This window comes from Chinchilla lanigera, unplaced genomic scaffold (assembly GCF_000276665.1).
Source record: "Chinchilla lanigera isolate Chin_1 unplaced genomic scaffold, ChiLan1.0 scaffold00002, whole genome shotgun sequence".
Classification (NCBI taxonomy): Eukaryota; Metazoa; Chordata; class Mammalia; order Rodentia; family Chinchillidae; genus Chinchilla; species Chinchilla lanigera.
In genome coordinates this window covers 57,077,097-57,104,545 of record NW_004955403.1, presented here as the reverse complement: position 1 = coordinate 57,104,545, position 27,449 = coordinate 57,077,097, and the positions used below count along the sequence as shown (strand labels likewise).

Below are 27,449 nucleotides of genomic sequence, written 5' to 3'. Positions count from 1 at the left end.
TTCTCCACTGGCTTGGAGAATAGACCAGTGTGCGGAGAACAGGCCACAAGTGTGACGTCCTGTGATGACTGGCAAGAGCTTGGCAGCTGTTCTGGCTGCTGAGAAATTCACCCCTTCTTGCTGCCTTAGTAACTCTGCAATGCTATTAATTCACTTGTAGCCGGTATGCAAATGATTGCTGTTATTCCAAAACCAACTTGTCCAAGCAGGACTGACCAGACTTTCTAACTGCCAATTGCAAGAGCAAGACCTTGGCCCCTCAGTGTCCAGTGCACTAGACGGAGAAACAGTTTCTGGGTTCACAGCCATGTTCATTATAAACTTCCACACTCTCTGTCTGGAGAATCTTTGGGTCACTTGAAAACTAGTTTTTGGTTGCTAATTCTACTTTTCTGTTGTTTTCTTCTTTGTTTGTTTGGAATTTCTCTGAGAAAACCTGCACATTCCTGGGGTGAGGGAGACACATGTGCAGACACTTGCTTCAGAGCTGCCCAGCAAGTGCAAGGTCCTGAGTTTGATTCCCGGTACCAAAAAAAAGTCAGAACTGCCCAGCAATCCCCTTAGGAGCTCCCTGGATGAGCCACTCTCCTATCGTTGCACTGGATTGCTTGGTCTGGACCAAGGTACAGAGAAATGTCACATCCTTTCCCCAGGGAGCACTAGTGTATAGATACGAAGACAAAGGCCTGAGCTGAGGGGACCTGGCTGACCCCGGCCCTCAGCTGCTCTTCACAGGCATTGCCCCACTTCTCAGAAGAGCACCTCCAGCAGTGCTGGCACCCACCCAAACTCTATAGCCCTTCTCCAGAGGCAGCGGCCGAGGCAGAGCTCACAGCCCCAGTCCAAAGCTGCAGACAGGACACTGGGCTATTTGTAAGTGACTTTGGTCCCAGCCTGACTAAGAAGAGCTGCTTCCTACTGGGCTTTATTTTCCTAAAATCAGTGAGTTATTTCACTTGTGCATGGCAGTTTTCAAACAATGAGGGTCTCCAAGAGGGAGGCTCCATGGGGAAGAATTCTCTACACCTCACCCCAGGAATGGTGCACACAGGCAGATGGGTCTGTGCTGACTTCTCAGCCCGCTGCCCTGGCCTGTAATCTTCCAGAGGAGAACCAAAGACCCTGGCAGAACCAGGGGCTCTTCCTGATTTGAAAAGTTAGAATATGCTGTCCCACAAGCATGTTCCTTAAATGAATGCCAACTTCCCCAAATGAGAGAATATATATTATTTAATCCTGTTTAACTCTGACAGGAAATTTTCTTTAAAGCTTAATAAAGTCAATAAAAATTCATGCTGCTCTCAACAAACATTCCAGGCAGAGGAAGAAGGTGTGAATTGCCAGCCAACCTTCTGGAAGGACGGGCGGGACACCAACTAGAAGGGGGATGTCATGTGGTTTCCAGGGAGACAAGGACCCACAGGGTCATGGCAGAGGTTCGGGATTCACTGTCCTGTGCCACCTAACTGCAGAGAGTGTGGGGGAGGTTAAGGCAAAACTGTGTTTGTTTCTCCTGGGATCCTGACTTTCAGGGATTACAAGGTTTACCAAGTGTGGGGGAAAGGCTGGAAGGGAGAGTGATAGAAAGATTCAGGGAGGTGTTAACCCCCGTGGGGCTCACTGACAGTGGCCAGTGTGATTCTTTGTAAAAAGGAATGTCATAGTGATGACATTGTAAATGTCACATTGTAGATGACACAGAAAGTGCCTCTGACATTCACTTACCCTACACTTACTATTCTACACTTTACCTATTCTGCACTCCTTTGTGTAGAATAATGAGCTCATCTGAATTTCTCCTTCCAGACCTAATCTATAAAAATGGCCACGCCTGCCCCGCCACGTTAGGAGCACTATGAACACTGCAGCCCAAGTCGGCCGTGTCTTGTGGTCAGCTGGGCCTCGGTCATGGGCAGCTGAGCACTGGCCAGGCCCAGGCAGACCAAGGACAGAAGGTGGATGCCAGGCTCCGGCACTCTGCAGCAGCATGGAGCTGTGTTGCATTATTGTTTATTCTGCAATGACTTGATCAGGGAAATTAATAGCACATCCGTTTTGTCTGCGAGATGCTCTGCTTCTGGGCCAGGCTGGTCCCTTCAGCCAAGGAACGATGGCTGGTAATACCCAAGGGGTGAGGGGCAAGACTCACCCCGTGCGGTTCCTCGCATGTGGTAGTTGACATGTGAGGCAGATATGACTGTGATTTCCTTACAGGCCCGTTTGCAGTGTTGCGGAAGTTTAGAAATAGACTTCTCAAGCACAAAAGGAATCATAAAACCACAGGTGTGATGTTGGTTTTCAACACAAACCAGCAAGAAATCTGCAGACACATGAGGCTCTGTGTCATGGGTCCTTGACACAGTGCTGATTGTTAATGAAGACGGACCTGGACGTCTAGGGAGGGAATTTCACCCTAAACACCCTGAACACGACACAGGCTTGTCACGCTCGTTCGCTCCTTCCTGCCCTTGTGACCGGCTGACGTGGACACATCAAAGCTAAAACAAAGCCACACAAAAAAGTAGAAATCTAAAATTAAATATTTAATTAGAACTCTGATTTGCTTTAAAGATAGGTGGCATTGCACAGGCTATGTTACACTCTCTGTATAATTTTTTTGACAAAAAAAGATACTGTTCATTTTAACAGGCCACTTTAATATTAATACACGTGTAATAGGTTTGGAACGGAGAATCAGCTAGAGATGGTACATTTTACGTTATTGGGAAAATTACAGTTTTGTATTGTAAAAACATTTATTTTTTTAACAATTTACCTACATTAATCAAAAAATTACAGCATATTTAATAATTTTACAAATTCTTCATAAAAAATATATCTCTGTACAAAAAGGTCTTTTGCACCTACTTCGTGACAGCAGCGTGTGGGTGACGGGTGGGGATGGCGGTGGGTTTCCTGACCATGGTGCCAGCTTTCTTTCTCCCCTTTCTATAGTAGCTTTTTATGCTGTTGCTTACAAAATATTTTACAGAAGAAAAAAATTATTGCAGCTAGCCTGAAGGAAGGCAAGATGTGGGGGACAAGCAGCAGTTTACACAGCTTTGAGGCCCGTAGCCCGTGGGGCTGTGCCCCGCTCCGCTGCAGCCTCACCCGACACGCGCTTCTGGCCGCCCTGCTGGGCCGCAGCGCCTGGGGGCGGGAGGGGGACAGGGTGAGACACCGCACACTCCCGGGGGAAGCCAGGAGTCCTCCCAGGACTCAGCTCAGTGCGTCTGCGCGTGGAGACAGCACGCACCACTCTGGCCTTGCCACGCGGGGACTCCACCCTGTCCGACGCGTGGGCTCCTGTGTGTGCGTTCCTCCTGGTGCTGCAGGACTCACTCCGTCACTGACCAGCAAGCAAGTCGGGCACGTGGGGACAAGGAGTTCATCAGACTCTCGAGTCAGCAGTTTGCACCTGTTCTGAGTGATCAAACTTAGATATGTACAATATATATAGATATATGTATATATATATACACCTTATATATATATAGTGACCCTGTTCTCCCTTGCACACAATGGTCCTCGAACTTCTGTTTTCTGCTGTCCACTTCGCTTAAATGTGTGTCAGGAGCATGGCTCCCATGGACCTCACCGAATCGACCCAGAAAGGAGAGGGAAGGGTCCCCACGGGTGAGCTGGACCCCAGAGAGCATGCCCAAGCTCAGCACAGCAGTGTGGACTCAGGCACACACACCACAAGTGGCAGGGAGCCCTCCTGGCAGCTGATGCTCTTCCAAGGAAGGTGGAACAGAGGGAGCCCAAGACAGGACTTACAGGATGCTCCAAATGGAGCACGCAACTCTCAGAGGGATGGACCGGCCTCCTCAGGCTCCTGGCTTCCCGTGTCACTCACAAGCCTGCTGGACAGACACCTGCTCCCGGTGTAAAGCGAGGGTGTGTGTGTTCTCACAGCAACGCCAGTTGCACCTGGCGTTCTGAGGAAGCAGGTTGGGAGTGTGTGGGGGACCTGTGTGGTGTGGAATATGTACCTCAGCATCAAATAATAAAATAAGCATATCTGTTCAAAAATACCTTTATAAAACAATTATAAATAAAAATAAACATGATCTTCACTTTAAATTTGTTACAGAACATTCTCATGGTCACATCTGTCCATGTTTTAAAATTTTATCCACTTGGGGAGGATGACATATTTTACTTATTCCACACTTTATAATTCTACTTATGATGAACTTTAAACTTATAGAATCACGTAAATGGTCCCTCTGTCTGGAATTCTAAAGCGTGAGACAAAAGTATAAGACAGATCATCACGAGAGGAGCGTGCACGACCTTCCCCTACCTCTGAAGGCGCACTTTGTATGAGGACCCTGAACAACTGCCTCAGACCCAGGCGGAGCTGTGGCTCACTGTTTCAGTACAGCACAGAGGGACATCACAGGAAAAGACAGGAAATGGCGATGCAAAAGGGAAGACTGGGCTGTGAGCGAAAACCCACACGCTCATGAGCTACCTAACATAAGTTACTATTCACATCTGTACATGGCAAGTGGAGTTGTGACAAACCACCTGGCACGAGGGACAAAAACAGCCATGATGTCCTAAAAGGAAGAAAACATGGAAAATCAAAGGCCTCTGTTTTTCTTGTTGGACGTCCTCCACGGGTTTAAGAATACATGGAGCTAGGGGAAGCAATAATACACTACGCTTCTTCAGTACTGCTGTTCCTGTCAGCATCTGTGCTGTGCGTATCTGGAATTCTTTTCCCCTCACCCTGTCTGAACCAAGGGCGGGATATGCAGCTGCACTACAGAGGACACGTCTGTACAGCGTGGAGTGTGTATAAACCCTGTGTGAATAGTTTATTTTTTATCAGAATCTTACTAAATCATTCATAACACCCTAGTGCAAAAAATTGTGCATCAAAAATTCTGCGATAGAACATCTGGCTGGGAAATTGGCGAATGTCCCTCACAATGGACCTTGGGGAGCCGCGAGGTCCTCAAAGCTTGCTGGGTCTCAGGAAAGACAGAGCGAAGCATCCACAGGTGTGTGCATCTGTTAGGTGTCTTCCTCAAGGAAACGTTCTTTTTCTTTTAGAGCATCCTTGTCCGTGGGGAATCAAAGGAAAACAAAAACACAGACTGCGGTGCTACTCTGTTGTCACCGTGCTGGGAGGGTGCTTCTGTGGGGCCCAAGGCTGCCCCGACAGGCGCTAGGCCACACAGAGAACGGGAGTCTGAGGCACGGAGCTCGGCGTATCCCAGGACCAGGTTTCCCCCTGGAGTGCGCCTGGGTCTTGGTGGACATGTTAGAAATCCTCGTTTGCAGTCCGGTCCGTGGGAGACGCTGCCACAGGGAGTGGGTGGAGGCTCCGCCCGTGGACACCAGAAGACGATGGAGGAGGCGCTGCAGCAAAGCAAGAGTAGAAGGAAGTGTGGTCTATGGCACCAAAGGAAGTACTGCTTGTCCTTCAGAGGTATGGCTATGAGTCAGTCCGGGCACTGAGGGCTATACCACCGTGCACACTGTGTTCAGAGTCGTGTCGAACCGCACGGCCTTGGCTTCTGTGGGCTTTAAGTTTGTATCATACATGGGATTTTCAAAGGAAGCTTGTCCGTTGCTGTTTTCGTGTCCAGCGTAGCCATTGTACTGAACTTTTGGTCTCGTTCTAGAGGAAGGAGAGTAGACACAGTCAGAACAGACTGCAGCAGGGGAGGAGTTAACAGCTAGGGTTGAGCGGGGCACGAGGTGTGGGGGGCGGGCCCCTGTCCACAGGCCGCGGCCGACCCTCTCAGCACAGCAGCCAGCACCACAGATACGGCTGAGCAAGGACAGCGCCTCCTGATACCCGAGAACTATCCGTGCACCCAGGATGCTCCCGGGAAGTCAGGAAGTCTGCAGAGGGTGCGGTCAGGTATTTGGGAATGGTCACCTGTCTGGGGCTGAGAAGTCACAGGTGAAGTCACCTGGCTCCTCCTTACTCAGAAAAGAGATGAAAGCACGGCCTGCTCTTCTAGGTGAAACCAAGCTGCATCCGCCCCGGTCACCTAGTGCAACGTGAGGTCGTGTCTGGTGAGTGAGACGCGAATGTTTATGGAAAAGAAACGGTTCTCATTATTCAAATGTCTTTATATTTCTGGTTAAAAGAAACCCCTAGCATGTAATCGAGCATGTGAGCATCGGAGGATTTCAGATAGAAATACCAGATTGCATCTACTCTGGCTGATTTCTTTCCTTATTGCAGAAGAAAAACTTATGTAATAAAATATTCCAGCCTTTAAAAATAGAATTTTAATATAAGTGACCACAATGGCAAAAGTACCTCCTAATACTGATGTAAAGAAATTGCTTGAGTGATTCACTAGTTGAATCTCTCAAGGTGTAATCTGTTCATGAAAAAAAAAAAAAAGAGGTGGGTGCGGCCAAACCCTGTCCTCTGACGCAGGGCCAGAGGCAGCCAGACCCCGCAAGGCCTGGCCTCCTCCCCCGGGCACAGCCAGGCCCAGGGCCTCCACGGAGAGCTGGCAGCCCTGGGACTCAGTGACACTGAGATGGAGGGGCCTTCACGATGCCATCGATGGCCGCATAAGCCCAGTGCCCTCCTGCCAGGTGGGACTGTGACTTGGGCCTTTCCCGGGGCTTCTCATAAAGTCACTGGGCACTGGTGTCAGGGGGGAGCTTCCAGGCCAGCTGCAAGCACCCTGTTTAGAATAAGACACAGTTGGAAGTCAAGTTTAACTTACATGTGGGCACCTAGGTGCGTGTGGCATTTTCCTTTCAATGGAAGAGATACTCTGAGACTTGTGTGAACATTTGTACCTCCAAGGCACAAGGGCATGCACGTGGATGGATGAGGAAGCCACCAGCTCAGGGCCCAGGGCCCTGGAGGATGCAAAGGATCCAGCAGTCCAGAGAGCTCAAAGGGTGGGCAAGGTGTGTAACACACAAGGCCCTCTCCCTGGGTGAAGGGGAAAAGGTCAGTAGGAATTATGAACTCCCACTATCTAGTTTCCCGTGCTGTGATGGGATCTGGAGTGACTCAAGAAGAATGCTTTCAGTTTGCGTCCCTTAAGGGATGTGCTTCCGAGAGCAGCACTGACAGGATGAGCTGGTGATGCCGGCTCTGCACGTCGCTAGCCCTCACAGCAGCCCGGAGCGGAATCTGGAGGATGCATCTCAGACCCCTGTGCAGAGCATGCTTCTTCTTCAAGGTAGGAAGTAGCAGTGGTACAGATTGGTCTTTTTGTTTTTAGTATTTATTTTCTAGGTGCTAGGGATGGGACCCAGGGCCTCAAGCATGCTAAGCAGAGCTCTGTCGTGGAGCAGCACCCTGCCTGCAGGCCTTTAATTCTGTAAATGCCATCTCAGATTTTTCATTGGGTTACATTTTTAAAATAAGAACATTATATAACAGGCAAAAGAAGACAGACATAGGGGCAGCTAATGCACTATAAGCTTGAAGGTACAGTAATGTTTCATATATTTTAAATGTATAAGAAAGCACATATTTAAAGAAGCCCTGTCATAAGGCATTAATAGTATTGTTTCCATACTACTTTTATGTTTTTAACCAGGATTAAGTGGAAATATGCACATTATATAAACATTTGGCCCAATTAAGATAGTTTAATATTCCAGGGATCAGAATATCTTTGTAATATTTGTAAGGAACGCTATTATTCTAAATTGTATTTTAGAGCAATTTGGCAAATTCCTCTGAGTGACATCTTATCTGTACGACAGCAATGCCTTCAGGAACTCTGTAATTCCTCCACAACCATTTTTTAAATATCCCAGTTAACCCCAAAGAAAACATCCATTCCAAAAGAGTTGTTTTCACCCGATTATTTTTCAGTTAGTAAGAATCTGTAAATAAATATTCAGAACAATTTTTCAAGGGATGGGGCACATATTATTTAGTGCATATTAAAATTTCAGTATTTTATCTGCTGAAGGATGAATCAGTCAAAATGCATAAATCTTGGACTTGTGGGAGCTAAAAGCAGCCCATGTGAGCATCCCTTCCCTCCTGATGGGTGGTGGGGCGCCGCTCAGCGTCCCCGCAGCTGCTGGCAAAACCTGCGACTCCTCACCTATACCCTTGCTCTCCTAAGGCCAATTACTCAGATGTGTCCCACTGGCAAAGCCAGACAAATCACAAACACCAAGCCGCCCCCAAAGCCCCCGAGCACATCACATTCTCAATGCAAGAATGAGTAGTCCTTAGCAATGTAAAGACAGCTGCATGCGCGTGCGAGCAAACCAAGGCTGCACACCAGAGCACCCCGACAAGGCGTGTTTGTGCAGTACCTGTGTTTGTAGAGGTAAAATGCAAACCCTGATAAGATTAGAGCAAAGAAGGGAACCAGAATAGCAGCTGCCACCGAGCCACTGCTGGTGCCGTGGTAATGATTTGAAGGGTCTTGATCGGAGCTGGAGGGATCTGGAAGAGAAGAGGAATATGTAATTTGCAAGTGCTGTCCTGTGCTTAAATATGACAAGTTTCATAAGCGAATGCAAACGTTATGAGGAGCAGGAGACTCGGCTGCACAGGGAGCCACCTGGAGCTCCGTTCTGCAGCCGTGAATGTGCATCTTAGTGACCCAGGTTGGAAACAACTGAGTGTTCCTTGCGGATGCTCAGCGGTCCTATGAAAGAGAATCAAGCTTCGAACACCTGAAAGGCTAGTGGGTCACTAAACATTCTGACTTGCTTTTAGCTGTTGATGTTTTTTTTTTTTTTGCAAAAGAATCTGTCGGAAAGCATCTTATCTTTGCCCATATACAGAGTCCCATAGTATCGGCTCCTTTCTCGTGTCCTAAGGCCAGATTGGGCACAATGTCAGTCACTGAAATTATGCAAGTACCCCGGATCTCGAGGTAAACGGCATTAATCCTCTCTATGTGTGTCACTGGCTTTTAGTTTAGGCATAATCCGAAGTTCGCTAGGTCACTTAGAAATCCTAAAGGAGAGCCCGTTCTGGGTGAGGATGCACGCCTGCACGAGGACAGGGAAGGCTGATGCTCAGTCACATGTTCTGCCAAGAAGAGGGAGGCAGATGTAAGCAGGGGAGGTCCCTCACTCCACAGTCTGTATCTGCAGGGCCAGACACACGCAAGTCACTGAGACACAGGTGGGCACAGGAAATAAAAACAAGAAACACTTATTACAAGAGTATTTATGACCAAAGAAGGAGGCTGGTTCTACTTATAAAATAGGGTTTGAAGTGTATCTGCCTGATTGCGTGGAGTCACGTAATGCACATGTATGATGAACTACGATCGGAACCCTCTGAACTTAGCAGACTTGTGGACAAGCGGCTCTCGTGTTTACAAGTGTATTTCCAGAGTGTAATAAGTGTAATAATTGAAAGAAATGTCGTTTCTTTTTAGAAACTAGAAACGCAAGGGAACGAACAAATGTTATAATCCTTAATATGGTTTATATTAAAGTTCTTGAATTTTCACCTCACTTTCCAGTGATGTATTTTCCGCTTGCGTCAGTAGATGCGTGGCTATCACTGCCCACCACTTCACACTTGGACACGAACGTACTTTGTAATGGGTGTGCGCTCTTGTAGCTTTCCTCCCAAGCCACCCTGCAGGGGAGACTCTCTGAGCACCCAGGCGTGGACGTGGGGGCCGTTAACCCCTGATGCCGGTATCCAGGGCACTGACTTCCGAGTGGTGCTGGACCAACGTGGCTCAGCCTTTTTCCCAGGGCTCCGTGGTGCCAGAGCCTGGGACCCACACCCAGTGTCCCCCGCGTTCCAGCCACGCCAGCAGGCTCTGGGGCAGAGGGCAGCACTGACAGCCAGTGACCTGGCTGTGCTCCGACAGCACCAACCCCATAACTAGGAGTAAATGAGGGCACTGCGAGTGCCCAGAACGAAGCCGAGTGTGCAGCCAGTGCCGGCCCCGCCCATGGTCAGTCGGCCTCCTTCCTGGGTCACCACAGGGGAGCGGAGCGCTCTGGTGGGCAGGGAAGGCTCCGCCTCTCTAATACGTCCGCACTCAAATACCTTCCAGCTCTTGTCAGGTAACCCCGCAGGTTGCTATGACTCAGATTTCTGCAACCCCTGGGAAGGAATCCTTCAGACTTCTACAATTCTGAGTCTTCTGCCTCCTTGCAATAAACTTGTATTCTGCCAAAATTAACCACAGCTCTTTCCACCTACCTTCAAACAAAACTATGTGCTTTCGTCTATAATAGACCTAAAGATTCCAATTAATGAAATTCTGGAAAGCACATCACAACAGAGAACAGTGCCGAGGAAAATCTTTGTGAAGCTCAGAGCCAAATTTACTCTGAAATGAATGTGCTATTGAAGGCTCCCAGTCAAGTCCAATCAGGCCTTGTCTGAATGGCTTCGGGGTGATACAGGCACACGGTAGTACATAAAGGGCATAAAAGGATATAAGAACGAACAATACAGGGAAAAGGAAGGTTTGCTTTGCCCTGTATTACGGTTTGGGGCTTACTGCAAGGGGAAGCAATATAATACAGAACATGTATTTCAAAAGATTACTTATAACAGTCACCAAAGAATCATACACAAGAGAGTGTAGGAAATCTGTCCATACACTAAGACCAAGGAAACTAGCCGAGGGCCTGGATCTGGCGATAATGTCCTGCCTGAGTCTAGCTGAAAACCTAGAGCCCATAACAATGCCTCCCATGAATCCAACTGGAGGTCCAGAGCCCACAATAATGTCTCATGCAGGCCTGTTTCACAGATCTGCACTGGGAAGGCCCAAGGGTCAGTGGTGGAACCCACAAAGTCTGTGCCAGCGGGATGAAGGACCTGTGGTAGCAGGCTGAGGGATCTATACTGGATCCAGGAAGTGATGCTCAAAGTAAGAACGCGAGCTCCCCCAAAAGGTACTACAGCCATCCTCAGCAACAGTGAGGTCCCGAGCTCCTCCTATGAGCAGGACAGCTGAGTTCCCATCAGGAAAGCCAACGTAGCAAGCTTCTCCAGGAGACTGAGCTGTGCACCTTCTTTCCTTCCAGAGCCAGGAAGTGATGCTCACAGGGAGGACCAGAGCTCCCCAAAAGTGAACCAAAGCCATTCTCAGTGCCAAGGAGGTCCTGAGCTCCTCAGAGGATAAGAACAGCCAAGTTCATCAGGAAAGCGAGCATGACAAGCTCCTCCAACAGAACCAACAGCTCCTTACAGTTTCCACCAGCTCCAACAGCCTTTCTCCGCTCCCAACAGCCTCCCTTCTCCTTCTCCAGTTCTGCCTCTTATGCTGCTGGCAACAGTCCTCAGGTGGGCCTCCCACACCCAGCACCACGCTTACTCAAGTTCAGCTGGGGGATATAAATTGACCACCACTTGTCGATCACTACACCTGGGTGCCAGTTTTCTTCTTTATGGTAACAGATTTTTTAAGATACTCTTTCAACAATGTACTATAACTGATTATTTACCTTTTCTTTCTTATACATATTTCCAAAAGTCAAGAAAACCGTATGTTCACTTTTTATGCAGCTTTTCAACTTTAACCATAGATTCTGCGGTTTCATGGGCACACGTGAAAGAGATTTAATCTTGTAAAGTGCATAATATTTTACTGACGGGTATACCGGAAACCATCAGCCAGACTATTGTTACTGCACATTTCAGCCATTTCCTGTCTTCCTCTACAGGACCGCAGCAAGGGCCTGTCTCTGTCCTGCAGGTTACACAGGATTACTTCTAAGGAGAACTTCTGACAGGCAGAATTCGCACCACTGAGTGTCACCACTCTTGCCCTCACCGCTGTGCAGGGATCCTGGGTGGCTTCCAGCCTCATCTCCCAGGGTCACCGCAGAGGCCATGGCCCACGGCGTGCAGCTGTCCCCTCCCCCGCCAGGCTGCCCCCTCATGACCAGTCCCTCTTCACACTGCGATGGGACTGCGCCACAAGTCTCAGTGCACAGCGCTGGTGCACCCTTGACCACCGGACGCCCGGTGTCTTCCCACGTGTGGCTGGCTGAGCTTTTCAATTTTTTAGAGAGCAGGTCCTGTCAGAAGAAGTGCACCTACCATGCAACACCACACATCACTGTGCACACACCTGTGCACACGGTCTTCGGCATTTCAGCAGGCTGCGTGGTCATCACCACGATCTAGGGTAGGCTCCCAGGATGTTCCGGGCCCCTCAGCAGTCACTTCCCATCGCCCCTCAAGCCCTGGATCATTACAAATCACCTTTCTCTCTCCGTAAGTTTGCCTGTGCTGGACTCTGTGTATAAAGAGGACTGCTCGATCGGTCGCCTTTGTGACTACTTCCGGCCCTTAGCCTTGTGGTGCGAAGGTGGGCGAGTAGCGCACGCCTGCATTTTGTGCCTTTTAAGTGCTGGATAACTTCCCCTGGTAGAGATTACCATGTTTCCTGTACCCATTAGTTCCCGGGAACCAGTGCTGCTTCCTCATTTGGGCTATTAAAGCAATGCTTCCACAAACACTCCTCCGCAAGCATTTGTGTGCGCACATGCCGTGGTCCTCTGGGGTGGACAGCTAGGCCTCTGGAGACTCTGTGCTCGACTGCTTTGTGGGACTGCCAGGCTGCTTTACGCTGCAGAGCTACACCACCTCACACAACCTGGCAACATCTGCCTTCCATTTCCTCAATGTCCTTCCCATGCCTGTTCCATGCCTGTTCTAGTTACGGTTCTCCTAGAGCCTGTGGGTGGAGCCGTGGATGGGACCCATGGATGGACCTGTGGATGGGGCCCACGGATGGGGCCTGTGGATAGGACGCGTGGATGGAGCCCGTGGATGGGGCCTGTGGATTGGACCTGTGGATGGAGCCTGTGGATGGGATCCATGGATGGGTCTGTGGATTAGACCTGTGGATGGGACCTGTGGATGGAGCCTGTGGATGTGACCCGTGGATGGAGCCCATGGATGGAGCCTGTGGATGGGACCTGTGGATGGAGCCTGTGGATGTGACCCGTGGATGGAGCCCATGGATGGAGCCTGTGGATGGGACCTGTGGATGGGACCTGTGGATGGAGCTGTGGATGGAGCCTATGGATGTGACCTGTGGATGGAGCCCATGGATGGAGCCTGTGGATGGGACCTGTGGATGGAGCCTGTAGATGGAGTCCATAGGTGGCACCTGTGGATGGGGCCCGTGGATGGAGCTCCTGATGACAACCCCACCTTTGGAGGGCTCACGGGCCATGTGTACACCTCAGAGCAGGGTCTATCCAGACCTTCTGCTGTGTGGTTGGTTATCTGTCTCAGTACTGTGGTGTCTAAGGATCAGATCCATGACTTTCACAGATTTCCTGGCATTTCCTGTAGGAGGACTCATCCAATTTTAATGGGGAAACCAATTTATATTGAGTATCTTATGCAAGTTCTGCATTAAACTTGTCTTTCAAATTAAGTGGATTTCAGGGTTCATTTAATGATAACCACATTTTTTTCAGTTTATCTAAGGACCAAAGACAAGAGACGGTTTACTTTATCCATAACGATAGGTGTTAGCTGTCAGTGTTCAGTAAATGATTGCTCTGAAGTGTTACTTAAACGTAAGAGTTTCTTAATTAGATGGATCTGAGACTTGCTTGAGATTCACATGATTTTGTCAAGCAAATCATTTTTCCTGATGGTAAACTTGTGAGTACATATATCTCTGCGATATGTTGTTTTTAGATTTTCTGGGAAAATACCCAGAAGGGGGATAGCTGGGTTGAATGGGACCTCTAGGCCTAGTTTTCTGAGGAATCTCCAAACTGATTTCCACAGTGGTTTCACCAGTCTGCATTCCCACCAGCAGTGGAGGAGGGTTCCTATTTCTCCACAGCCTCGCCAGCATTTGTTATTGGTTGATTTCTTAATGATAGCCATAAATCAGACCTGCACGTGCAAGCACTGCATTGTCTCACTAGTGTAAAACCTGAAAGAGTTAATTTAAACTCGGAGGTATGATAGACATTGTGAAATGATAGGAAAGTCCTCAAGGGTAAAGGGTAACTGGGATGGGGGAAAAGAGAAGGGAAAGAAGGAGAAATTTTGTATGTATGTATACACAGGATAGCTAACATAGTTGTTCTACTGTCTCCTATTTGTTTGCTGAAAGAAACTGTCTATGAGTCCTTGATTGATCCATATTGCATGTCTCTGTTCTCATGAGAAACCACTTTGAAGATATCAATATGTAATACAAGCATTGTTAATTTCCTACCCCTTTGTTTGTAACTCTGTATTGTCTGTACTGTTCTTTTGCTATCTTGTAAAAGGTTGTCTGTTAATGTTTTCCTCCTTTTATTTTTAAAATTAAAAAAAAATCTTGTGAGCACAGGAGAACAAGGCTCACTTACTAACACAAGCTCTTCTGTTGTTAGATTAGAAAGCAATCAGGTAATGTGGAGATTCTTTGCCACGCCAGAGTGGTAGCTCTGGCCGTCTCACTGGAGGAGTAAACTCAGATAGCCACACAGGGTCCTGAGAGTTCCTCAGCGTGCACTGTTGTGGAGCAGGCAGGCACTGCGGGGTTCTCCTCAGAGCACAGGGGAACCTGCACTATGGTTAGTGCTGGGTGCACGAATTTATTCCATTCCATTACTTGATATAATATAAGCCAATGTGAAATACTAGCTCAGCCTTTGCTGAAATAATTTAAAGGTCTTCCACTTAATGGTACTGAATTTGGAATGATGAAGATTTACGACTGATTTCCTTTCGGGGTCCAGGTGTTCCACTTTTATAAAGTATGTTGATAGACAGGTTTGTGAACTATCAAGCAAAGAAGTCTCGTTCAGGAGCTCACCAGTGACAAACACTGCACAGATCTATGTTCTCTCACTAGCCTCCGCGGGGCCCTGAGGCCAAAGCCCGTGCGGCCACACTCTCGTTCACAAGGTCAACATGTTAGTGGCATCCTGACAGTAAGGTGTAAAGGAATTCAATTCAAGAGAATTCTGATTACAACAACGTTTCTAATGTAGGCTGTGTTACAATATTCCTGAGCTGTTTTGAAAGCTCAGCCCAGACCTCTCGTCCTTAAGTGATTAAAAGACAATTCAGGGTTGCTCTGTGCCTGTGCCTTTGTACTTATCCTGGCCGGATGGAGGGGAGGGGCCTCTCATGACTATTCCTTTGTACTCCCTTCTCTCTCTCTAGGACAGAAGAGGATGAAGAGAGGAGGAGGATCTCTGTCTTTCTACAGGAAACTTCTTTCTCATGCAGGTCATGGGTACCTTTCTACCAACACACAGTTCTCAATCCTGGAACCAAACAAGCTGACCCAATCATCTCCGATTTAATGTATTTCACAGGGGAAAATTATTCACTGAAGCAATTCCTGTAGGACAGATGAGTACCCTGTACAAGTGACTGCAGACTACTTGACAGTCTTGATACAACCTTACCTGAGTACTACAAAGAGCAATTTTCACATTTTTCCGATTAGAAATTTGTGAGAGGACTGTTGAATGGAAGAGGACTGCAAAATCGTACGTGTCTGCTCATTCCACCAGCAAATTATAACCCCAAGGGCTCTTCTATCAACACAAAACTGTTTTGTAAAACTTTGCCATTCCAATAACTGATTTGTTACCTGGTGTGTGTGTATGTATTTTGAATACCTTTTCATAGGTTTCCTTGTCACTTTTACCTACTTATTTTTAACTTTCAATAACTTAGTCTGAGAGTCGTAGAGTTTAATAATTTTCAAATTTAACTCATCTTCATTCTTTATTCTTATGCTAAAACACTTCTCGGTATAGTGATGTGGACATTAATTCTGTGCTTAGTACATGGATTGCATTATCTCCAACTTTTTGTTTGTCGTTTTGCCCACCCTTCCCGTCCTGGTGCTCATGTTTCTCTCAGGGACACATTCTTTCCACGTCTTCCCAGCACGATCATTTGAAGGCCAAGTTGAGATTCGCTTTAAAAATGTTGTGAGTACAGCTCACCTTGCCTTTCTAGCTTGAATTTTCCAAAGTCTTTCCCATGTATGTCACCTTGAAAAGTGAATCCTCCCCTCTCCAGTCCTGAGGACACCTGGTACACAGGAAAGGGAGAGAACGTATGAGAGGGAAGTGTTGTGAACTCAGCCCCATGCCAGTGTTAACAGTCACAGCTCAGATTTAACCGTACGGGTTCCACGCTGCGTGGTTACAAACCCCTTTGGGTGAAGCGTCTACAGCTAAATATTGGAGAGCAATACAAAGGCGAATTTCACAAACTTACACAGATGCCCTCAAAGTTGCCACGCACTGTGCCACCACTGCCATGGTAGCTGCCCTCCTGAGGCGGACCACACCCGAGTTCAAAGGCAGCCCACATTCCGCAAGTTCACTGCGTGTCTCAGGCCCTGGCCTGCGTCCTCCCAAGAGGCTGTGCAGCCCTGTCGGCAGGGAGTCGGACGCAGGCAGCGTTACTGAAGAACTACAGGCCCCACTCTCTGTAGCAAGGAGTGGCTTTTGTGGAACGCCCAGCGTGTTTCCTGTTGGCTGTGCACTGTGCTGCTGAGACGGATGTGGCGCGGCGCGCACAGAACTGGACTCGGCAGCACCAGCCCTGCACTCTCGCTGACTTCTCTCTCTTTGTAGAGACTTGCTCTCTTCTGCTGAGAAAGTGAGGGCTGATGTGTTGCTGGGATTACTGAGCTCTGCGGGGGCAGGAGCACTCCTCTGCCTGGAACCTCCGAGAGTCACCCTCCCACCCCTACCTTGGAGCGTCCCCCGCCTCTGGCAAGCACTTACGTAGCCATCCAGCCCCCAGTTGTCATTCTCGAACTTGCTCACAAAAATATCCACGTGGCCTTTCATGTGAAAAGCTTTCAGAAGCAAGTGTGCCTCTTCTTTCTTGTAGACGCCTGCGGAAAGACCACAGAGGTCAGTCCCTGCTGCGGCACCTGCCCATGGCTCCGGGCCCGGGAACCTTCAAACGCAAGTTCCATCCATGTGCTCTTCCCGTCTCTCCTCCTTCCTGTGCTTGTCTGGGTCTGTCCTGAGCAGGTATGGCCCCGCACCAAATCCAACACCTTTACCCTACAGGAGGAATCAAGGGAAAAGACCCTGCACTCTACACGCTGCACCCAGGTTTTCTTTGCTCTAGGGATGGGGGTCCATAAGGAAGGCAGGTCAGCACTGTAATGTAACTCACACCCCAGCTACGCACAGCACAGAGAGGATCTGAACCCTGGGCCAGCTGGGCAGCCAGGCCGGCAAGTGAGGAGCCGCCGAGAGGAGAGGAGCAGTGTGGCTCCATCACAGCGGTCAGCGCCCCTCCCCACAGGGAGCGGCAGGAGGTGGAGCCCAGGGAGGCCCCAAGTACACACCGGGGAGTAAGTGGCGCCTGCGGTTAGCTCCCTGCCAAAGGGGGAAATAAATGTGTGTACAGGCAGAGAGCAAACAGGAGGATCAGGGCGGGGACGCAACCAGAGTGCAGTAGTTCAGTCCTGTCAGCTCGGAGGGGAGGACGTGGGAGTTTCTCTGGCAACACCTAGGGGGGCCTGCTGCCCAAGGCCCAGAGGACTCCTGGGGCTCCCAGGCCCCCAGCACAGGGCCCGTTCCCACTGAAGCTGCTGACCTTGGGCACTCTTGTGACCTCTGCAACTCTAGCCCCCTTCTCCAGCTGCAGCGGAGGGAACAGAACAGCCCTTGGGGGAACTTTACACAGATCAGATAGCAGCACCATGGACTCAGGTAAAAGCCAGTTCCCCGCCCTCCGCACCGAGGTCACAGCCTAGGAGGCCTGCGCACTAGGAGGGCTCGATGGGGCCAACTCTCCCCTTACACGCTCCCAGCTGGGTATGGGATCCCCATGCCGAACCATGGAGTCACCGCACTGAAGCCACCTGTCCTGTCCAAGGACGCAGGAAGAGCGACAGGAGGCACAGAGATCCCGCCCTGCCTGCATTGACAAGTCAGCTGCCTGCCACTCCTTGGTGCGAGAGTGCGTGATGCCGGGTTTCTCACCACTCAGACCTGGGGCTGTATCCTGTGCAGAACTTGGGGTGGGGATTCCAGACCTTTAGAGTTAGGAAAGTACTATGTGGTCACGAGAAGAGCGGTGGTTTTAAAAATCACACAATTCAGACAAGAAGTTGAGTGCTTCTCCGTTACTAGTGTGGGCTCAAGGTTCTGACTGCTGAGTTCCATCTCCCCTCTGCAGATCACGTGCCACGAAACTTCGGAAAATGACTTTCTGGAACTCTCTGACTGTCTGCTCCTCTTTTGAAAAATGTATTGAAATATGTAATGGGGAACTTACACTGTAGAATTTATGTAGGATTGAAGACAATGTGCATGGAGTGCTGAAGCTAAGTCTGCCCGTAAACCCAAACCGCGGCCGTGCTAGTGCTGGGTGCTCCTTAATCAGGAGGGACGCAGGAGCTAAGCTGGAGGACACAGAAGCATGGCTTGGGGTGCGGGCATCTGGATGTAAACACCAGGGCCTTAGTACTGCTCGGAATCTTGGGGAAATTCATTCTCTTCTGGACTGGTTCTCCAGCTGCCAGAAGGTGCAGGCCGCACCAACCCCCCAGGGTGTGAATGCCAACATCACGCCATGCTCACAGAGCAGGCACCAGGGACCTCGGGGAGAGACAGTGCGACCCACCTGTCAGGTCCAGCTGCACCTGTGGGGCTGTCGTGAATGTCGCGTTCACCTTGCTGCTGGTTGCATTGAACCAGTCAACAGTTAGAGTTGCAGGCTGCCTCTTGCCTAAATATTCATAATATCCCTTCCACACCGAATTGACGAAAAACACATCAGAAGGAACTGTGGGAAGGGAGGGGACAGAGGGTGTTAGCACATGTGATGTGTGGTGTAGTCAACACCAACTACAGCAAGCACAGCACCGTTGGGGAGCGCTCACAGCACACTGCGAGGACCTCACCGACAACCTGCTGCACAGTCCCCTCGTCCTGTGTGGAGGAGTCAGGAGAAGCAGGCAGAGCGATGGCCACAGCATGCATGTGCTTTGCTGGAGATGTATTTCGGAGGGCAGATGCACCACTGCAACAGGCCTGCCAGGGCGGGGGCATGGAGTGGTTCTGCCAATGTAGGCTGGTGTTTACTGTGCTTAAAAGGCAATGTGTTGGACGGACCCCTGGACTCACTGGCATCCAGTCTACACCTGAAAACACGGAGGGCTCGTGAGGAGGGGCCGGGTCACTGGACAGGAGCCCGAGGCCTGCACAAGCTCATTTCCAGCACTGCTAAGGCTCCGGGACACACAGTTAGGAGGCAAAGGCTGCCCGTTGTTCAGGGCGCATTGTGCAAATGCAGTCAGCGTCTCCCTCAGCCCTGCTTCCACCTACTCTAACTCCTCGGGTGAGCCATCCGGTGTCAGGACAGGCACCTGTGCCCATCTCAACTGCCTCTGCCTGTGCCTCTTAAATTCATGTAAGGAAGGTGGAATGTAAAATTCATGTGGGGCAGGAGTGCATGCAGATTACTGAGATACTTTCTCTTGCTTTCACTAACTTAGAAACAGTATTAAATTTGTTTTTCACATCTTTGCTGATAATTATATATAAAATGTGAGCATTTTCACGCTATTAGTTTAAGATGCATAGTATGATATACAAATCTAAATCAACAGTTCCATGAAGGTTCTTGTTCTTTCTACCTCACGAGGTGTGTAATCATTTATTTAGACACACTGCTCTGTAAGTAGGATAGGTCAAGGGACTTTGAGCTGCTAGGCAAAAATGAAGATTGGCTTCACCCTAAATATGTATTTTTAGCTGATCCAGTTAAAGCGGAAGTGATAAAGTCTTGACACATTGTTCCCAGGTCATGTGTCTCTTTCTGCCCACAGGGCTGTTCTCCTGTCTTCCTAGTGTCCCCCCACCACATGTACAAGACTCAGCCTACCCACAGGTAGTCCATGAAGAACAAAGGCCGGTAGCTTCCTACATGTTTGCATAGTCTCAACTTACGGACTAAAATAGTAAAAGTAATAAAATTAACTAAATTGAAAACTGAGAAACCAACACTTGCTTATAAATTACTGACGTCTAAGGCGCTTGCTTACGAATAACTGACATCAAACACTTTTACTCATCATAAGCACCCATAGACAGGCCCTCTTTCAAATTGAGACAGGCCCTCTTTCAAATTGGGACACTGCAATTAAAATGCTTTGATTTAGAGGCTAAAATTAATAGCTGTTTCTAGCTGCTTTGCCCAGTTAGAACACATACGCAGCTGAAGATCTGGATGTGTGTGCCCACCTACACCCTGAGCCACACTCCCTGGAGCACTGTGTTAACGGGCCTGCCCCACTGGGTGGACTGAGGCATGGGTAGCATAGACTAGGACCCTGGTCATGGGGGAGTGGCCAGCTGTTTGGGTCCATGGCATCTGACGACTGCTGGCAGCGCGCAAGCATAAAGTGGCAATGGAACAGTTAAGCTGTGTGAGAACATTGCACCCTGATAAAGAACCACATTTAACTAGGTGCTTCCCTTAGGAGAAGCAGAAAAGACATTGCTAACAACATGTGGGCCTATAGGAAGCATTCACAGATACTGCACTATCTTGACCAGGAATGCAGGAAATAAAAAAACAGAAAAAAACACAACATCATCAAAAATACGTATTATGTTTTCTTCCATTGAAGAAAGTGTTGCCTGGATAGAGTAATGACTTCTGTGACTTGTTTCTAAGTAATATTTACATAAAATAGTCCATAAATATAAAAACATCTTCATTCTTCATTGTGTACACTGGAGAGATTTCTCTAAGTTGGTACATTTTACCCCATCTAAGACTTAAATGTGTAACACAGCATTCTGAATTAATAGCATTGCAAATGTTTTTTCCACATTGATGTTAAAATAGAGCTTTATGTCTAAGAATCCTGGGTTAAAACCCAAATAAGAAAAATGCTAGTCAAGTAGTCTCACTTATAAAGTTTACTACTTCTGGTTTAAAGAAAGAAGGTTGGCTTAATATAATTTGAGGATACATTCTGCTATTTAACCAGATTTGTATCACTGATCCACCAGGCCAGATGATTTCCAGTAACAGAACTCTCTTGGGAGAGAGAGTGCCATCCTTCAAAAGGACTTAGCAGGAACCTCACAGACGCTTGGCCACCTCCAGCAGGTCTGAAGGACACCTGAGTGGAAGTCATGGCTGAACTGATCAAATGACTGTCCCGGCCCTGTGTGCTCCTTGTGTGCAGGAGGAGGGGCTGCAACCCTATTTAGAAGGCTCTCCGTCGTACCACACTGGGGTCCGTTTGTGTCCCTCTCTGACCCCAAGATACACAGGGCATCCTACAGTGAGTGGTGACCAGTCGGTCCCAGGGCTTTGCTCCTGTATGATTCCCTTCCACCAAAATTCCACTGAGGTGCAAGAAATCAAGGTCTGAAACCCTAACTTGGCCAAGAGTGAATGGATTCAGAGATCCAAAGGCTAAAAATCATTTTGCTGTGTAGAGGACAGGAGAGAGTAAGCCAGTTCATGTGATTGAAATCTACAACTGTTCTGGTATACAAACCTGGAGTTTTAGTAACTGTTTCATTAACTTCTCTCACTCCTTTACCTACAAGTAAAAAGACAAATTATCATTTTCAAAACATTTTTTGAATAAAGTTGAAAAAATGTCAAGTTGAATCAATTTTCCTTTCTCCAGATTTTTTAAACCTATGAAATATGAATATGGTATACACATACGTTTAAACCCGTGTATCGGCAGCAGGCTGTGCTTCGTGTTTGTGGGGAGCTGGCTCCGTGGGGAGGCCTGAGGTGCACCCTTGTAGCGTGTGTCCCCGTGGAAGGTGCTACAACAGAGAGCCTTGCAAATGAGGGTGGGATGGGTCGCTCCGGACGTCCTGCCAGGGAGCTGCTGCCTCACACTACAGTGCCACCCAGGAGCACGAAGGCACCCTCATCCCCAGCTTTTGCAACCCCTAAATCAAGGCTAACATTGAATAGCATCAAGTCATTCTCTTTGCCTAGTGTTTAGTTTGGTCTGTAAGTTAGATTTAGTCCATAATCTCCTAACTTTCACAGATTTACAGTAAAATGCCACAGAGTATTATTTTTTAAAGCTTAGATTCTTCTACTTCCAACATGGAAGAGCAAAAGAAACATGTACGTAACATTTCCTAACTTGAGAACTGTGAATAAACTGGCTCCAGGAACCCAGGGCTGAAATCTCTGATGTCTTCCTCTACAAGTTCTGCTCATGGTTAGAGCTCAGCCTGTGGGTGTCATCTCTGTTTGGGTAGAACTTGAGAGATTTCTATCATACAATCAGACCTCAGCTTATTACTCTTATTTGTAGACACACGAATTGGTGAGTAATTAGTGCATCATTTCCACACTAGTTGCTTTTGTAACTTAAAAAATATCATCAACATCAAGAACATATGAATTTATGTTCTGCCACCAAACAGCTTGTGGTCTTAAAAATAACACAGGTGGTTTGATTTATATATTCTCACATACTTGGTGACATTTATGTATGCATTTTCATTTTTAAGCAATACATTTTTGAAAATATTTTGTTATTTTTGTTTTAACTCAGAATGCTTTTCTTCATCCAAATGGCTTTTCTCTTTGGCTTAAAATGTGGATGGCACAGTCTAATACCCACACGTCAAACACTTAGCTACATGCCCATGTAGGCACACATGGTCACACACATGAGCATGTCCAGGCAGGGTGATGGGATCAGCCCACCCCTTGTCACTTGAGTCTCACACCTGCCTGCAACCCAAGGGGCAGGTGACACTCGCCCTGCCCTGGAAGGGTGTGCTTCCACATCTGGACCAATGACTTACTTTTACACACAGGTGATTTCCCCGTCCATTTCATATCTGCTTTACATGTCCTATGTTCAGATCCACCAGCAAGGAAAAACCCTGGGTGGCAGGTGTACACCAAGGTGTAGCCAAACGTAGGAAGATCAATGGCTCTCACATCAGCATGTGCTGGGGTTTCAGGCTGCCTGCAGGCGTGAGCTGCAAAACACAGCATTTATCCCATTACAAAAGACTGGAACCTTGTCCACTACAATGTTAGTGTATGAGCTGAGGCTAAGGAATAAATACAACAGAAAAATTCAGCCCTGGTTAGTGATTTTATACATATAGTACACACAATTATGTGCAGAGATTCAGAATGGAGATCTGAGCTTAAAATAAGCAGAACAAGCCTGATAAACAGTCCAGATAAGTGGTATGTTAAACGTTCCTCAGTGGTCAGTCTTATCAGCTGATGCTTGGAAAAAACATACACAAATATGCCTTGATTTCCATCGGGTGCTGACAAATACTCAGGGTTCAATTAAGTGAGTGGTAGGAAATTTGATGTGTATGCAGACTTCTCTAAAATAATGTATACTCTTCAAAAACATAATTTAGGAATAAAGGCAACTGTAGTGCTTATTTGTAGTTCAACTTCTTATATACATCTGGAATAAAGAACTTGGCAGATTATCATAAAACAAGTTTATAATTTTAAAATGATGAAAGCAATTGCTTTATGTATTGTCAATATTTTACCTTTAACCTACCGTCCAAATTTTCAACATAATGAGTTTCTAGCAAGCTTTCTGTCATATTTAATATATATGTATATATGTGCAATAAGTGATGTAGAAATGGCAACTCAAATAAAACACATCATAATACTGACAAATACACAAAAATCATGATTTTCTACTCAAATAATTTTTCTTAACTACCTACTAATGATTTTATGTTCAACACAGTAGAGGCACAATACTTAGATAAATTAATAGCAAGTGAATTACTGATTTACTAGCTATTCACACAAAGCTTTTCCTATCTCCTATGATTGAAACACAAAGTAAAATTTGATCTTTACTTATTCAAACAGTCAGTTCTTACTCAGTTCAAATCTATAGCAAGAATAACGTTTTAAACATTCACTCCCATTGTCCTAGCACATGACCCAGGAAACAGCCGGGAAGAGCAGTCAGCCCTCCCTGCCCTGCCCTGAGCAGCACCTCCTGTTCCTTGTGCCTGGGGCCCCCAAGCCAGACGGGCCACACCCCTGCACTTTCCGCCTCACTTCTGCTGCCATTCCTGGAAGCACATCTCAAGAAATCCTTAAGGTTTGGGGTGAGGAAACCAAAGGAAGCCAAACAGCTCCTCCTCACCGCCCTGTGGTATGTGTTCCCACAGGCCCAGGCAGACCTGGGTCCCACTTACGTGTGCACTCCGTCTGCATGCCACTCCAGGTGAGGTTCGCAAGGCAAGTCCGGGTGGTGGAGCCCTGGACATGGTAGCCTTTCCTGCATCTGAAGAAGACGGTGCTCCCCACCTGCAGGGAGACACATGGAGTCAGGGGCCGGGGTGCACGCTTGCCTCGCTGGGGGCTTCTCATCGCTCTCGGGCCAGGGGTGAATCAGCATGGACACGATAGCTACACACTGAAGCAATGTCTAACACCACGCAGTTTGTCTTTTCTCTGTACTTTCAGAATTTTCTTTTTATTTTGTAACGAGGACTCATTATTTTTACTTTTTTCTGCTAAGTACATTTTAAGCAGTTGTAAGGCACTGGAGGATCACCTCCGCTACCCCTCCCCGGACCTGCCGCCTAACCGACCACATCCTGGTCCACTTCCCTGCTGCTCTGGATCTGTGACCTCTCCTACGCTCTGAACATCTGAGGCACTGTCCCTGCCGGATCTTCCGGGGCTGCCCTTTCCTTCTCGGACTCTGCTTACACCCCACTTGGGCTTCCAAGAAGGAATGTCACCCACTGCCCAGCACCAGATGCCACTGTCACCACGGGGAGCTGCACCTGCCTGTGTGCTCTCTGCCTAAGTCCCTAACCTAACAGAGTGTCTGATATCTGCTTCAGACACGGAGCTGTGGTCGGTCATGTGTTGAGGGCACCAGGATCACCCACTACCCTTCCCACCTGGGTCAAGAGACCAGGTGAGGTGGACAGAACTGCAGAAGGAGTCAGTGAGGCAGCAAAGGCAGCCTCGCTCCCCGCACTGCTCTGCAGGACCCACACATGCCCCACAGCTGCCTGCTGACCCAGAGAGAGTCTAAGATTTGGGTCACACCTCTGTCCCTGCTCTGAAAATCTGGGGCAGCTCCTTTCTCCCTCTCTCTCTCCCTGCTCCTTTCCTTCCTGGGTCTTCTCAGAGCCCCTCCAGCCTCCCTGGGATTTGGGGAGAACTACTGCAGAACAACGTTGGGTTGGTACTGAGTAGTGGCAATGGGAGGAGAGTTGCTCATGGCACTGGATGAAGAAATGGGGATTTATATGGAGAAACATTCAGATGTATCCCAGACTCAGCTCAGTGCCTGACACTGGGCAATGAATAGGGGTTGCCCTGCCACCGCCCCACCGCAGATGGCATCTGCCAAGCCTCCTCCAACAGAGCCCTCACCTGAAGTCCTGAGAACACAGGGACGGGGAGGCAGGGCGAGGCCCTCCTGCAGTGGGGAGACCACAGCGCCCTTTCTGGGCAAGTCCTCACCAGATGCAGCTCTCACGGTGAATGGCAGCCCACCTGGGCTCAGGGTAGACAGTAGGAACAGGCCCTGAGCCTGTGGAGCTTGTGGGTTCAGAGTAGACAGTAGGAACACGCCCTGAGCCTGTGGAGCTTGTGGGCTCAGGGTAGACAGTAGGAACACGCCCTGAGCTTCACTGACACGTCAGGACTGGAATGTTCTGCACTGAAAGGGCTTCCCCTGTACCACTGACACCAGCATTCACTGCTGCAGGAAACAGGCCTCCTGGACTGCAATGGAGGGAAGAACTCCTGCGGGGGTGCCGCCTGTCCTCTCAGCTCCCCTTGAGGCGGGTGCTGTCTGTACTTCTGTGGCAAGCTTTCCTCTTGGTTTGCCCGTCCTGACTGCGCAGGTTTATTTTGCCATAGGAGGGTGAGGGGTACAGCACCCATCAGCACCTCATGGGAGACACAGGAATTTGTCCCTCTGACACTTTCACTGACTGCGAGCCGTGCTCACTCGGGGTGGCAGCATCTAGAATCTGTGGTGATCCATTCACAGTGCTTGTAGTGAGCCAGTGAGACAAAGCCACGGGGAGAACTGTCCAGTGCCACAAGGCCATATCTGAGACATGACATGAAATAGGCCAGACTGAACAAATGGCTCCACGTGAGAACTTCCTTCATGGGAACACAGCACAGGGGCTAGGAGGGAGCAAAGTGCACCCAGACAGCTGAGACAGGAAAATGCTAGTGTTCCTGAGTGATGGAAGAAGTGGCTGTGGGAAGGAGATTTTGATTCTAAATTGATGGGATCCAGACACTGAAAGAAGTATGCATATTCAACGTTGATTTCAAAGTCACGTTTCCAGAGAGCCATGAACTGCCTGATTATTTAGCATGGTTTGAGCACCTCATGTCAAACTTCACTACCCTTCATTTCTAAGCATTTGTCCAATATTAGCTAGAAGTCAAGTGCACATTCTAATGTGATATTCCCGTGCCAAAAATTCATGGCTCTGCCTTAAGAAATTACATGCAGAACACAGATCACAAGTAAACTTGGCACGAAAGATTAAAATGTTTTCCTTTTGTTTATCTCTTTTTCCTCTGAATTTAAATTTTATATTACTTGTTCATTATATCTAGTCTTTAAGTGGAGTCTTATGTGTAGTTATTCAGTAACAAGTCATCTCAATTTGAGAATTGCCCTTTAGGTTCAACAGACAGAAAAACAGACAAGTATAGGTGCTTCCAAATAGAAAGTAAGATAGCCATTTGGACAGAGGTAATCAAGATACATGTGATTATCCAGATTTTGACAGTTAAAAACACATGCTGAAATCTGCATTGATTGACTTTGGGCAAATATAACATGAAGAAGATATTGCATATGAAAAGTCACACATATGCTTAAGTACCAACTATATTTTATATTTCTAATGAAACATATGAAATACCTCATATCCTCTAGAGCTATTTTGTATTCCAAAGTGTGGGGTACCAGGATCTGGGCAGGTATTATGTGCAGGATCTGAAATTCACAATCAAAACAAAACATGATAACATTTTATTAAAAGATCCTACAAAATTGAGAGCAATGTTTTGACAAATAAACAAGATATTTTTCATAAATATTAAAAAAGTAAATTACTATTTCCATGTCTGCAGACATCTTCAGAAATTAATGCTTTGTGTTTACTGTGCTTTAAATAGATTTGCAATACTTATCTATATAAGAATAATCCTTCCACCAATCCCTCTACCAATATCTAGTTGGTTAATCTTATAGTGTGATCCATAAATACCTACTATGATATTCTGGCTTATAAATATTTAAATAATAGTCATCATAGTTGCTTATCCATGACATTATTCCACATTTCCTGGATAAATTTTCCTCAGGATTTCAAAATAAGAGGACTGTTCAATGGTCCAAATGGAAGCCTATGGTCTACCAACAGGGCATTTCCCAAATCCAAAGGACATGAGCCCCCAAGGACTGGCCAGACTACATTATTGCTGCTCCTAGCTGCACAAAGAAAAATAAAAATGAAACTACTTAAAA

General features: G+C 47.8%; 1 protein-coding gene across 1 annotated transcript in view; it reads right to left on the bottom strand.

Moving 5' to 3' along the window:
- Window positions 1-2,559: 2,559 nt before the first annotated feature.
- Window positions 2,560-27,449, bottom strand: part of Csmd1 (CUB and Sushi multiple domains 1) — a 1,292,092-nt gene continuing 1,267,202 nt past the window's right edge. Inside the window, exons 62-70 of the mRNA XM_005373917.1 lie at window positions 26,842-26,915; window positions 24,121-24,232; window positions 22,726-22,905; window positions 21,438-21,482; window positions 18,542-18,703; window positions 16,681-16,793; window positions 15,889-15,976; window positions 8,281-8,413; window positions 2,560-5,638 (exon numbers count right to left, since the gene is read on the bottom strand). Of these exons, the coding sequence (XP_005373974.1) occupies window positions 5,479-5,638; window positions 8,281-8,413; window positions 15,889-15,976; window positions 16,681-16,793; window positions 18,542-18,703; window positions 21,438-21,482; window positions 22,726-22,905; window positions 24,121-24,232; window positions 26,842-26,915 (1,067 nt within the window). The 3' untranslated portion in view covers window positions 2,560-5,478. The remainder of the gene's footprint in view (window positions 5,639-8,280; window positions 8,414-15,888; window positions 15,977-16,680; window positions 16,794-18,541; window positions 18,704-21,437; window positions 21,483-22,725; window positions 22,906-24,120; window positions 24,233-26,841; window positions 26,916-27,449) is intronic.